This window comes from Coenobita brevimanus, chromosome 94, assembly GCF_032717465.1.
Source record: "Coenobita brevimanus isolate Jiangsu-jjx chromosome 94, ASM3271746v2, whole genome shotgun sequence".
NCBI lineage: Eukaryota > Metazoa > Arthropoda > Malacostraca > Decapoda > Coenobitidae > Coenobita > Coenobita brevimanus.
In genome coordinates this window covers 21,641,826-21,656,894 of record NC_137047.1, presented here as the reverse complement: position 1 = coordinate 21,656,894, position 15,069 = coordinate 21,641,826, and the positions used below count along the sequence as shown (strand labels likewise).

General features: G+C 41.9%; 1 protein-coding gene across 1 annotated transcript in view; it reads right to left on the bottom strand.

The window, feature by feature from the left end:
* The window catches only part of LOC145412851 (pyridine nucleotide-disulfide oxidoreductase domain-containing protein 2-like), a 181,972-nt gene that overhangs the window by 130,957 nt on the left and 35,946 nt on the right, over positions 1–15,069 (bottom strand). The window contains exon 4 of the mRNA XM_080282651.1: positions 1,194–1,344. Within this exon, the coding sequence (XP_080138777.1) occupies positions 1,194–1,344 (151 nt within the window). The remainder of the gene's footprint in view (positions 1–1,193; positions 1,345–15,069) is intronic.

The following is a 15,069-nucleotide window of genomic DNA, read 5'->3' as shown; positions in this document are numbered from 1 at the left end:
CAAAAGCAGCACAACAGGTCTGCGGCAAGGTAAAATGCATTGACATGTTGACAGCTATTCTCGATTACAGGTACTGTGGCATTGTGCATCACAAATACACACCAGAAGGTCAGAGAGTCAACAAACATTGCTACCCTGACATTATCCATCGTCTTCCTGACGCAGTTCAGCCAAGAGACTAGACCTATGGAGAGTGGCAAGTTGGAAGCAGCGCCATGACAATGCCAGTGGCCATTCTTCTTAACTGATTCAGGAATTTTGGGCCAAGCACAACATCCCGCAGGTCTGGTAGGCTCCCTACTCACCAGACATGGCTCCGTGCGCCTTCTGGTAATTCCCCAAGCGCAAAACTGCTGACGAGTTTCTGATCTACGATGAGAAAAGAGATCATGACGAATGTGATGAAGTGCCTGCAGGATACTGAAAACCGACTATGAAAAATGTTTCAGGCACTGTAATGAATGCTGGGCTACATGTGTCAAGTCAGAAGGGGCCTACTTTGAGGGGGATTAGTGTCCTAGCTCAACAAGTTAGCTATTTATTTTTTTTGAGCTTAGGGTCGGATACTTTCTGAAGAGACACCGTACTTTTCCATGAAGTTGAGATATGAAAGTCACAAATTCTGATGGAAATAGCTATTGTATGTACTGTACTAAATCGAAGTATACCAGAGTTTAAAGTATGTTCAATTTAAAATGCCTGCTTTCAAAACAAAGCATTTCAGAGGTCTGATTTAACATAGTAATCAAGATGATTTAAGAGACTTTGTTTGGCAGCCAGTCTACTGGTTATAAATATCATTAAGGAGGAGGGTTGAAGGCATATTTTCAGATTTCACAGAAGTATAGTGACAGTAATGAAATCTAATGCAACACAGCAGTGACCAAAATGAGACTGGATAAAGTCAAGAGGAGAAAAGCACAGGTCTTCACACAAAAAGCTTGTTATACATAGTTTATTCACTTCAGACAGAGCCAGGATTCCAGGGGCTTGAATGATGGGTAAATGGAAGCATGGCCCATTGAACTTGGCAAACTTGGGTTGTCTGGATGTTGCTACTCCTCACCCCACCCAAGGGTGGGAAAGGAGGTCCAGATGACGATGAAGATGACAATGACAATGACGGTGATGCTGCTGCTGATGATGAATTATTCACTTTTGTATTATATTAGCTGACTAATCTTAACACATACCAGCTTTTATTAGTGGAACTACTGAAGGAATCTGCCTGAATTTCCCTCTAAGGCTTGAAGAGAACTTGTTTGCATCAGGGGGTGCTTGGTCAAGCAGAGGAACCAATGCTTCTCCAAATTTATGAAGCAGTGATTGCAGTATGGGTAGGACCTGTGAAACCAGTTATTATTTACTATATGTTTATGACTCCTACCTTAGAATAATGCCAAACTATTAAGTATTATGCTGTACTACGTATACAGTACAGGACTGTTCATGTATTATGCACCCCAGTTCTCATGTATTGCAGGAATGACTCAGTCAATGTGTAAGTCCCATATCCCTTTTCATACGTTACAGTTCCTAATCAACGCATGCATTAATCAGTAGTCCATCCCTACAACACAGAATTACTGTAATACATTATATATATACATACATACAGTATATATATATATATATATATATATATATACATACAGTAGTATATGAACTACCTTGTAAAAGGTACCATACTTCACATAAATCAAATGAGTTCCACTGCATAAAGTAAGCAACACTATGCTCAATATAGGTAAATATTGTATACTATTTGTGCCCTCTGCTGCATACAATGGAAAGGACCCTTCCTGATGCCCTGGGCTAAAAGAAGTTGTGACCCCTGCCTGGGAACAAAACTTCCTTATCTTGCTCTGCATCATGCAAGGAAGACCCCTGTCCAGCCTGGCAGGAAGACATCTCCTGCATGGGGGCAGCTGCTCCCAGTTACTTTTTATATTATGGGACACCACTATCTGGCAGTCATTTCCTTACTTCCCACACTAGTGAGAGACTTTGAGAGAAATCTTGGGCCCCGTACACAATACATATGCCCAGTTTGCTCTCTACATATCATATGCGCAAGAAAACCATTTGGATCTGTTCAACGCATTTCCTGCAGAGAATGGATCCACATCACATGTACTACACCAACAACTACCAGACAACACCACTGCATACTGGTGTATGACAGGCGTATTGCATCCACAAACACTCCTCCTGTCACACCAAACACAACTCCCCCCACCCCCTCCACTCACACAACCACAGAAATCACAACTCAGTTCCTAAGCACAAGCACTACACCCACAACATTGACACACACTTTATGCACACCCAGAAAAAAACAAATCTTCATGACCATGATGTACACACAGCACTCCTACAGGAAACAGAACTCACATGCACACACAATAGACCATTGGTGCAGCCATGGAGAGGGCACAGGGAGCATATACCCCCCCCCCCTTTGTAGCTTCTAAGAATGCCAATAGGAGCTTGTATATGCTTGTATACTCACCAGAAAATATATTAACAATATATTTATATACCCAGCACATACACTGTATAACAAATACATAAATCTATTAATTATATATACTGTAAACCCTCAATTATCCATTGTAGTTCAGCCAAGCCCTATGCCAAATAACACGAAACACCGGATACTGCATATCCGGTTCAACATTCGACACTGAGCTAAATATTGTAATTCTATCCGTCTCAGTCCTCTACCCTAAAAACTTTACCATGAGCAAAAGATGAAAACTACGTACTGTATATAAAAACAATACACTAATGATACAGTACATAGTGCATTACCATATGTACTCACCAAGTGCTGGCATCGATGGGGAGAAACAGCACTGGGAGCTTGCACTTGTTAACCGTACAGTATACAACAGAACACAGGGGTAGTTTAACAATCACAACTGAGCATTAGGACATGAGCACTGACAGGCCACTGGCTTTACAGTACAATACAGTGTAGGAGATTGAACACAGGACACCAAAGAGTTAGTCAAGGCACCAGGGTTTTGCGACTGCATAATCAGCAGAGCGGAACATACAGGCACATCTTGACTCTACAACATCGCTGGGCGAGAATGTGGGTGAGCTGAATTCTTGGTGCACTGGATGAGCTACGCCCACAATGGATTCTGATCGGCTGGCACGTAGTGGGTGTTTCCACTGGCTCATGAGCTTCGCTGGTCGGCTACCACTTACGAGCTGGTTAAGACACCTCAACGTGGGATATTGCACTGGACCACTGGTTACATTCCATTTCAGTGCCGGATGTTGCATAATTTAGCAGGATAAGGCTTTAACAGAGCCAAGATAGCTGTGCTGGCTATTGCATTACGCTGGCTATTGCACTGATGGATAACTGAGAGTTTATATTAGAGAATGTGTGTGTGTGTGTGTGTGTGTGTGTGTGTGTGTGTGTGTGTGTGTGTGTGTGTGTGTGTGTGTGTGTGTGTGTGTGTGTGTGTGTGTGTGTGTGTGTGTGTGTATATATATATATATATATATATATATATATATATATATATATATATAGTAGGGTCCCCATTTATGCGTGTTCAGTCTATGCATTTCTCCATTTATGCGAAATTAACTCATTCTATTTGGCTCGCTACACATATGGGCCTATATTCAGGGAGAAATGATATTATGCATTTACATGTGCAAGCCTCCCTGTGCTGTTTCTCCCCATCGATGCCAGCACTTGGTGAGTACATATGGTAATGCACTATGTACAGTACTGTATTACTACACTCCATCATTTTATGCGAGGCTGTGGTGGCCTGGCTGGTGTCAGGCTGAGAGAGAGAGAGAGAGAGAGAGTTCACCGAAGATCATAAAATTTTATACTTTATTCTCTACCAATATATTCATGGAATATCTATTTTAAGGTAAAAGTAATCAAAAATAATCAATTACTAATCGATTATTGACCACAAAAGTAATCAAAATAATCGATTACCGGAAAAAGTGAGCATCGCCCATCACTAGTGGATGACTGGAGTTGTCGTTAGCTGGCTGCAAGTAGCTATTGCGCAGCTTGTGAGTCAGTTTCAGAGTTGGGCAGTATTCTGCTGCTCCCACCATTTGAACATAGTGCTCAGTCTGCCCCTGGCTTCCCCTCCACTGACCTCGTGATTGTTTGCCGGTCGCAAAAATTTTGCTTATTTTCACACAGTCTGAGTTGCATATCATTTGGCTGCTATTATGCCGCTAAGTTGAGGAGGAAAACGTAAGAGTATCACTCTACGGATGAAAAGAGGTGCTCTGGGGCAGTGTTAGGTGATAGCAATAGTGAGGAAGAGGATGAGCAGTAACCTTGCCCATAGCAACAGAATCCCACCCTCCCCTATAACTCAGCAGAATTACGGTAAACAACCATTTGTACATTGTTCTTTGTTTATTACTGTACCTTAGTTTGAATAAATACCATTGTTCTTTATAATGGATGAGTATTAATGTCCATGTGAGTATGAATATAATAGGTAATCACAAGTCTAACAAATTAAAGTGGGGATGGTCTGTCCACCAAACTCCATTCTTCCAATAAGGCCGGTGCTTCCATTTATGTGTGCTTGCTTGTCCACCAAATTGTTGCATAAATGGGGGCCCTACTGCATATATAATATATATATATATATATATATATATATATATATATATATAATATAAATATATATATATATATATATATATATATATATATATATATATATATATATAGTGGATTTTCGAATTTCGATGGGCATGGGTATCTAAAAATCACCGCAAAATTCAAATAATCAAAATTTAAACTGAACTTATGGGAAAAATTAGTTTGGATCCGGGACCTCCGAACCTAATTACGTAATCTCATGATTTTTTGCCCACACCCCCTGTAAACTTTATGAACTATAATTGCAGTTAAGTAAGTGTAGTTTTGCATTGTATTGCCATGCTGTCAGCAAGTGCATACTTGGTGTATTTTTGCCCTTCCTGTATTGCCATTTCACCTTTGGCTGCAAAGATTTAGAGGTGCCAGGCTGCTCTTGTACATTACCACTGCTACCCAAAGAACCACTCGTGCTTGCCATCTTGAAACAGGTAAGTTGCGACAAAAATACAAAGAAAATACATATAACTAAATTGCAGTGAAATGCATGTCCACACGTGGAAGGTACAGGCTGAAAGTGCGGAACTTGGCTGTAGAGGGCTGGCTGCTGGCAGGACAGTCGCAAGATGGCTGCCGACAACAGAACATCACCTTGCACATGGCTTGTTGTTGGTGGTGCCTACTCCCATCTGGGAGCTCTTGTCCTTAAACAACAAGACCTTTTTTTTTTTTCTGTCTCTATTGTTCATTTCTACGTTGCTCCTTTTATTCATAATGACTGTACTTCTCTTCATTTCAGTATTCTGCCTACTGTATTTGCTAACACGTGTAATTCATTTTGTTTTAGTATTTCTATTATCGATTGTTGGATGCAAGAGTGTGGAGAGGGTGGGGGAATGGAGTCTCGGACCATCACTTAGTGATGGCCAACGTAAACCTGCAAAGAAAATGGTTGAAGAGACGAAGGGGAAGGCAGGAGGAAACAGCTCCTGTGAGAAGAGTGGAGAAGTTGCAAGATAGTGAGAAAATGGAAGAGTATAAGAGCATAGTGGAAGAAAGATTGGGAAGGTATGAGTTAGAGAAGATGGAAAGGGTGGAAGATGTAAGATATTCACAGAAGAGATAGGCGTAGCATGTGAGGTGGTTTGTGGAGTGAGGAGGAGTTGCAAGGATGTGCAAGGGACAGCATGGTGGAATGATGAGGTAAAACGAGCTGTGGAACAAAAGAAGAAGGCATATGGTGAATGGTTGGCGAGTAGTGGTAGGGGAGAAGATGAGAGAGGAGAGAGAGGTATATGTGAGCAGGAGAAGGGAGATGAAGAAACTGGTGAAGGAAAGTAAGAAGAAAGTGGATGAAGAATTTGGGAGGAATCTGAGTGTGAAATGGAGGGAGAGTAAGAAATTGTTTTGGAAGGAGGTAAAGAAAGTATGGCAGTGTGAAAGGGGAAATAGTAGGGGAGTGAAAGACAGGAATAATAGATTGTTGGTGGAGGAGAGAAAAACTGAGGAAATGGAAGGAGCACTTTGAGGATTTGTTGAATGTAGAGAGTGAGAGCAGTGAGAGTATAAGTGGTTGGGGAATGGCTGGGAGAAGAGGAGATAAGTGGAGGGAGGAAGAGATCAGTAGGGCAGAAGTAGTGGAAGCGATGAAGAAATCAAGATGGGAAAGGCCCCAAGAATTGATAGTGTGTGTGGTGAAATGCTGAGATATGGGGGTGAGATTGTTGTGGAGTGGATATGGAAGTTGTGTAGATTGGCTTGGGAAGAGGGAAGGGTCCCAGAGGACTGGAAATCAGGTATAACTGTTCCTTTATACAAAACGAAAAGGGGAGAGAGACGTATGTGATAACCAAAGGGGTATTTGCCTTCTTAGTGTGACTGGAAAAATATATGGTAGAATACTCATTGACAGGGATAGGCATATGTCAGAGGAGCCAGTTGGAGAAGAACAAGGGGGATTTAGGAAGGGAAAAGGGTGTGTAGATCAGATATTTGTTCTAAGATGTTTAGTGGAGAAGTATCTACAGAAGGGAAAGAAAGTTTATGCTGCCTTCATGGACTTGGAGAAAGCTTATGACAGAGTAGATAGGCAAGGTATGTGGAAGGTATTAAGAATATATGGAGTGAAGGGGAAATTGTTGAGTGCTGTGAAGAGTATGTACGAAGGAGCTAGGGCTACGGTGGGAGTAGATGGTAAGCTGAGTGAGTTTTTTTAATCTCAATGTGGGACTGAAACAGGGTTGTGTGATGTCTCCATGGCTGTTTAATATATACATGGATGGGGTTGTAAAGGAGGTGCAAGGTTGGGCAGTGGATGTGGGGGTGGCTCTAATGAATGAGGGTGAGATTTGGAAGATTCTGGTGTTGCTGTCTGCTGATGATACAGCATTGTTGAATGAAGATGAATGGGAGTTGCAAGGTTTGGTGAATGAATTTGGGACAGAGTGTAGGAAGAGGAATCAAAGTTAATGTAAACAAGAGTAAAGTTATGGTGTTTGAGAGGAATGAAGTCACAGAATGTAAAGTGAGGTTAGATGGTGAGGGTATGGAGAATGTGAGTGCATTCAAGTATTTAGGTAGTGTGATGAGTAGGGATGGAACGTTGGGGGATGAAATGCGTGAAAGGGTACAGCAGGGAAGGAAGGTTGTTGGTTCACTGAAAGCAGTGATGAGAAATAGGGAGGTGAGTATGGAAGTTAAGACGTCATTGCATGACAGTATTGTGATCCCTACCCTGAAGTATGGAAGCGAGGCATGGAAATTGCAAGAGGGGAACAAGTCAAGAGTGAGAGCAGTGGAAATGAGTTACTTGAGAGGAGCATGTGGAGTGACATGGAGGGACAGGTTGACAAATGAAGAAGTGAAGGAACGTTGTGGGGTGGATGTGGATGTGGTTGAGAAGATTAGGAGAAATACACTGAGGTGGTTTGGACATGTGGAGAGAATGGAGAATGAAAGACTGACTAAGAGGGTGTATGTAGGTGAGGTGGTGGAAGGGAGAGGGAGGGGTAGACCAAGGATGAGGTGGAGGGATGGAGTTGAGAGGTATATGAGGGAGGGGGGAGTGTGCTGGGGGGAGGGTAGTCAAATGGTGGGTGACAGAGCGACTTGGAGGCGTTTTGTCTGTGGCCACCCTTTGCAGGATTAGGGCATTGGGCTATAGACAGATAGATTTTTTCCCTTAATTTCTCTTGTTATCTCTTTGAGTTATTAAAGTACTAATTAATTAATAATACTGTAAGTATATTTATAGAATGACGGGGAATAGTCCAGAATGCGAATTGTCCTAACGGGAAATCGTCCATGTTTTGACGGGGAATTATCTGACAGCAAATTGACTTGACGGTGAATTGTCTCAGAACCTTATCATCATGTGCTCCACATATGAATAAATGATGTTGATTTTCATTCTCTTCTTGACACGTCACATACGATATTACGTTAGGCTCATACATTTTCTTTTAATTTTCCTTCACTTCTAGCATTATGGTTTGCATCAAAACTATTATCTTTGCTTGTTTTGGTCGGAGTCTTGCCCTGAGAGCACATGTCACATACAATATTAGGTTAGGCTCATACTTTTTCTTACAATTACCCTTCACCTCTAGCATTTTCGTTCCCATCAAAAATATTATCTTTGCTTGTTTTGGTTGGAGTCTGGCCCTGAGAGCATCGAAATACGCAACTTTGCATCAAAATTTGGTTCATCGAATTCTTAACTGTCGAAATTTGAGAATCCACTGTATATAAATATATATAAACATATAAATATATATACAGTATACCTATATATATATATACACAGCAGGCTCGCCCAGTGCGCGTCATCACAGTGAGCGAATCGCATTGTGCGCGAGTGACCAAAAATCATAACGAAAAACCCTGAATGCGCAAGTTTACCCCACAAAACACGAGGTAGAGGCAAGAAGTGGCTTAAAAACGCCATTTTCCATCAGTACGCGACCCACCTCCCCCCACACAACGCGCCAATAGTGACCTAGAGGCCCACCACCGTCCTCCACCGCCCTACCTGACTCACCAGCCGCCTCTCTCTCTCTCCACTTCACAGCCCCACCTGACTCACCTGCTTCACCTGGCATACCTGCAACCCTCATCATAATTTATTTTCATAGCAGTTTATTTAGGAAGTACACTAGTTTTTTAGTACTGTACTTGTACCTCTTCAAAGTCATTTTAAAATATACCCAGGATGTAGTACCAATGGAAATTAATGAAAACAGCTGTGGGTGATGCTAGAACATAATTAAAAGACAACTACAGCAAGGTAGAAACAAGTTAATTACTGTCTAAAAGTGCAACTTACAAATGATATCCAAAGCCAATGCTACTGAATGAAAATAGACTTTGATAGATCCCCCTGAGAATTAGTTATTAAAGTATCAGTTAATCAATAATAAGTATATTTATAGAATGACGGGGAACTGTCCTGACGGGGAACGTCCATATTATAACAACGAATTGTCGACTTCATGGCGAATTGTCTAGGAACCACATAAACAACCGTTGCTTGCTTCAGTAAAGGTAAGATCTACTGTATACTGTAGTTTTCATGCTTTTTTCTCTTTATTCACTATTAATGTGTTACTTTAAATGTTTAAACATAAGGATATTTCATGTATGTGAGTGCTAAGGTGTGTGTATGTGAGAGTTTAGGCACGTTTGGGAATGTATCCCCATTGACTCCATGTTATAATGGGATTGCTATACGATGGGGTTTTCAGGAACGGAACCCCATCGTATAATGAGGGTTTACTGTATATATATAAATATATATATATATATATATATATATATTCTGCCTAAATATACTTATATATATATATATATATGTAAGTATACTTAGGTAGAATGTTTTCTTTTATACAAAAATCGTTAAAGATCAAGGCATAGCCATTGTTCACTATTTCTCTGTTTATCTTTTTGGGTTTTCATACACACTGTTTGACATTACGATTCAGGTTGTAGACAATATGTCCCAGATCCATGTCATCACTAGCTGTATTTTATTTATTTATTTTTCATAGGACATTTCGTGTATCCTTACACATCCTCAGCAACTGTAAAGATAGATACAATACACTATAAAACATCTGAAATATACAACATATACCTATACGATACATACATTGTACAGATACGACATGTACTGTACAACATCGACTGATAAAAGTGTACAATTAAAAGTGGATAGATAAAGGAGCCAAACCTTATAGGTGTAGTCAGCTATGAGCTACAGTTAAAAATGTATGGATAAAAGAGACAAACCTTATAGGTGTAGTCAGCTATGAGCTACATGGCTGACTGCAAAGGTTGTATGAGTGAGTGGGTGTTTGTGGCTGTGTAGTGTTGCCAGTTGTGTTACTGTGTGTGGGATGGTCATTGGCAACTGTCGCTGGTTGTGGTCGGGTCTTTGTGTGTTTGAACAATTTAAGGGTATGGTCTTGTCCAGTAGTTTGGTTGTTTATGGCCGGTGTCTTTTCACGTATGAGAAGTGCTTCTGCAAGTTGTAGTCTGACGTGGTCAAGGCATTTTTTGATTATGTTAGTATTTTATTAAAACTTGTCTGTTTATTGATTTGTGATGTTGAATCATGTGATCTTTTATGGAACCAGATTGTAGGTGCATGGTTAAACATCTGTTTAGTGAACAATGGCTATGCCTTAGTCTTTAATGATTTTTGTGTATGTATACACTCAACCCTCGGCTATCACTCCCAATTGGTCCTGTTATGGCTGCGCTATAGCCAAAACCGTGATAGCCGAATTGAAGAACTTATGGTAATAATTCTAATTGGTCCCATGACCTCAGTATTTACCCCTAAGATACCTTTTTTGTATCACATATCAATATACAATAGTCTAAAAATGAGCATGTTTTATGATGTGATCATGATTCTTATAAATACCCCTCACAGTTTATTCATTGATGTTATGTTTCTTCCTCACACTTTGCTTGGTCTCACCATTCTCTACAAGTTTCACATTTCCAGTTTATCTGCATAACTTAGGTTCTTCCTCTTCTTTATTTCCCTGCCAGGTGCCACAGCATTATGTTGGGTGATGGTAGGCGGACGGGGAGGGGGTACGTTGGCCATGGTCTTATCATAAAAATGGTTATTGTTCTCGCTAACACTGTTCACGGTGTGAGGGCGCACACTTGAATGGTTTGGCGGGCAGGAGACTCGGTCGGGCGGCCAATCAGCGCTCGGCTGGCGCTGACGTCACACGACCAATCACAGACTGAAGCTTTTGTTGGCTGGGCGAAGCACTGGAGCCTGGCCATTTTGAAAATTGCAAACATTTGCAGTGCGTGATAGCAGGCATTTAGTGCATGATAAAGGTATGTGGGTAGTTTTTTATATAGGCGTGATAGCGAGATACGCTATAGCGGAACCCGTGATAGCGGAGGGTTGAGTGTGTATATATATATATATATATATATATATACAGTATATATATACATACATACATACATATATACAGTATATACACACACAAACATATATATATATATATATATATATATATATATATATATATACAGTAATCCCTCCAATATCCAGATCAATAGAGCCATCGGTAGGTTCGGTTATTGGTTTCGTCTGGATATTGGGCCCCAGCTTATGGACCCTAACTCAGAGAAACACCTATACAACTCCCTCTGGACATGCATAGCACCTATTTAAGACCCAAATCACACCAATAAGGCACATAAATGACTGAAATAAATGCAAAAGAAACATAAAATGAGGGTTTAGAAGTATGTTCATACATTAATAAACATTCTGGTACTTATGGACCCTAACCTAGCCTAACTCTGAAAAACACATTCCTACTGCACATGCATGAGGTAAGTATAGTATGGAAAAAAGTACAGTATGAAACATTCTGGTAAGTATAGTATGGAAAAAAGTACAATATGAAACATTCTGGCTACTTACAGCAAGTCCCTGGCCACCTCGATGAATAACCGCCTCCTCTCGGACTCTGACAGTAAGAACGATTTCCTGAAGCACTTGCACTACACTCTTCCTGAAGTCTTGCACTGAACTTAGTCAATAACACACAGAAGTCCGTTCTCTTCACAGTGTTCACTTTAGTCCAAATAATGTTCCATTTTAATTTCGTGTTGCACATTAACTTTTCCCAATTTTTTTTTTATTTTCCAAAGCCAAAACAAAGAAGGTTAGATACGTTAAATTTTGTTTCCACTGAGTCTTTTCTCTCATTTCGAAAACCTTAACACAACACACCGTTTTTTTCACTGCACAACACTCAAAATTCCCGTGTGGTCTAGTGGAGAAGTTCTTGCTGTTTATTCACTGTCAGAGTCCGAGAGTATCACTGGCAGGCAACCAAGGGGTGCATCGCTGGGTCGTGGTGATGGCGTACCGACTACAGAAGACTCTGACGAAAGCCGCAAACTCACATCGAGCGGTGACTCCACTGTAGCTGATGTGCTGGGCTGTGGCTCGGAGCATGAGGGCCTGTCTTGGGGAGGCAACGGAGTGGAGCCAGGGCTTGGCACAGCGGGGGTCACGGGCCTGAAAAAACTGTCAATCGTTGACTGACGCAAGGACCGACGATTCTGGCGATTGATGATGCGCTGCCGGAAAGCAAGCACTTCCTCCATGAGTCCCAAGGGCCCCATCTCCCTGTTGCAGTCCGGGTGTTCCAGGTAGTCTAGGACGAACTCTAGATCTTCCCAGAGTGCACTCAGCTTGGGGATGGCTGGAATAGTGTCCTGCTGAGAGGAGTCCGCATCATCGTCGCCTTCGTCGTTGGAATCTTCAAGTTCGGGACTGACACCAGCAACCAAAGACGCGATCTCGATATCAGACAACGTCTGATACCCAGGATCGCCCTCGTCGTCGTCCAACCACTCACGTACATCGTCCACATCAACAACGTAGCCGTGCGAACGTAGCCGTGCATGGAAGTCATCCACGTCAAAACCCAGAAAATTGTACTCCACATCTGTTCCGATAAGCAGACGAGACCAACCATTTTCAAGAGTTTTCACAGGGACTTCCTTCCATGCACTAGCCCAGTTGTACAGCGCAGACTTGATGTTGTAGCGGCAAAGGTTTTCCAAAGTCCGCTTGCCTCGAGTGTCACGTCCTTCCCTGCGCTCGTCTGCGTCCTCGAGAACAACCATCACCTCGTCCAGGAACTTCCGACGGTACAGGCGCTTTGTTGCCACGATCACTCCTTGGTCCATGGGTTGAATGAGAGCAGTCGTATTAGGTGGCAGAAACATGCACCTAATACGGCCATTCTCAGCAACCAAGTCCTTGTCGCACGGGTGGGCAGGTGCATTGTCGAGCAGAAGGAGAGCCTTTACCTGGTCGCGAGGGATTCCCAGTGTCTTCGTCTGGTACTGGATGACCTCCTTGATGAAGTGACGGTGAAACCAGTCCTTGAAAATCACAGCTGTGAACCATGCTTTCAAAGAATGGTACCATACGACAGGAAGGACATCCATCACCCCACGAAGGCACCGAGGCTGCTTTGCACGGCCAACAATAACGGGCTTAAGCCGGTGCATGCCGTTAGCACTGGCACAACACAAAGCAGATATCCGTTCCTTAGAAAGCTTGCGGCCAGGTACACGCTTCTCCGTCTCATCGGCTAGAGTGTTCGTTGGCAGCGAGCGATAGAATAGGCCAGTTTCGTCTGCGTTATAGACTTGACCGAGAGTGAGGCCCTCCCTGTCGATCAAGCCTTTCACCTTGTGCCGAAACTCGTCAACTCCATCCTCGTTAGCGTCCAATGCTTCGCCATGTGCTTTACGGTTAGTAAGGCCATGTCGCAACTTGAATGCGAAGAGCCAACCCTCGGATGCCTTGAAGTCTAGGGCGTCGTGAAGCCTTGCAAACTTCTCAGCAGCAGCCTTCAGCTCCGTTCCACATACCATCACACCAGCTGCACGTTGCTGTCGGTACCAAATCAACGTGGATCGGTCGATTTCTGCAAACTTGGGGGTAAACATAACCTTCCTTTCCACGTTGCGTTTGTTTCTCGACGAGAAGTCAGCCGTGTACTGCATGAGTTTGTCTCGGGAACGTTTGATATCGAACACAGTCAACCAGGCCAGGTTAAACTCGCGGAGAATGCGTGAAGAAGACCAACCCGCATCAACTTTCTCCAATATCTCCCTCTTCTTTCCGGGGAGAACCCCATGTCGAAATATCCGATAATCCGAATTATCAGGGCTCAGGCCTGCCCGTCCCCAGAGCACACCCACGCTCATTAAAATACGTCTTTTTTCACAAAAACATTCAACAGTACAGTATAGTACTGTACCCAGTCCCATACCACCTGCCACTGCCTGCCTCAGTATTATGTGGATGGTTGCTGTGATGATAAGCGTTTCTTTGCTTACTGTATTTCCTTGCTCCTTATTTCCTCTCAGAACTCTGAGCACATGGTTCCAAACTAACTTTAGTTAGGCCTAAGCACTCTGAATGTGCTATGAACACAAGAAAAGCATTTATTCCAAAGGAAAATGTAAAACTGTTGGATGAAGTGATGTGTGGTGTAGGAGTTTAAATGCAAACTATCAGACAGATAAAATTAGTCGGATGTGTTTACGATGTAGATAGTTTCTTTGTTGGGAGAAAAAAAAAAAAAAAAAAAAGTTAATGATGAAGGAGCAGTAAAATTCATGTTTTCTCCTTTAGTGCAATGAGTGTGGGGGGAAAAAAAAAAAAGGCTTCGTGCATGACCTTTGTTATGAACTGACGGTCTTTGGTCGAGAAAATTTGGCTCTTACGGTAAGTGAAGACACCACATGTTCACATAAATAGTAGGTAAGATAATTATGTCAGTTCAGTTCTTGTGCATTATACTGTCATAAAAATCATACACCTTGACTGACTTGTGTATTATTCATAATTACTGCATCCATGTGTATCTGAGAAGTGAGAAGTGCACAATCCCTCTGTGCTGATGACTTTAGTATATATTTTTTTCCCTTTATTGTTGATGACTAACGACTTTCAAAAATAATTTCACACTGCATTTTTTTTTTTCTTTTTTTTAATGAGTGTGCTGAAAGTGATTCCTGGCGAAATATGCGTGATGCTGGGCAGCCATTATTGATGTGTTGGTTAGGTCAGGAGTTTCTGCTTGATTAGTAATGAGGACTTTCAAGAGGCTTAGCGGCAATCCTTGGGGGTTAAAATTTTTATGGGGAGTATTAGGGGGAAAAATTAGTTGGTTAGGTTAGGTTAGAATGCATTGATGTGTCCAGTCGGGGAGATCAAATGTAAACACACTGTCTTGGGTGTCTTACGGCAAACATATTTGTAATAACATATCTTTAAATATATTGTTAATGAAAAATATGGGGCTACTAGAACCTAACTCCCTATTTTACATGTAAATATATGTCACGTTTTAGCGCAAAATTGATTTTGCACAAGGTTCTGCATAACC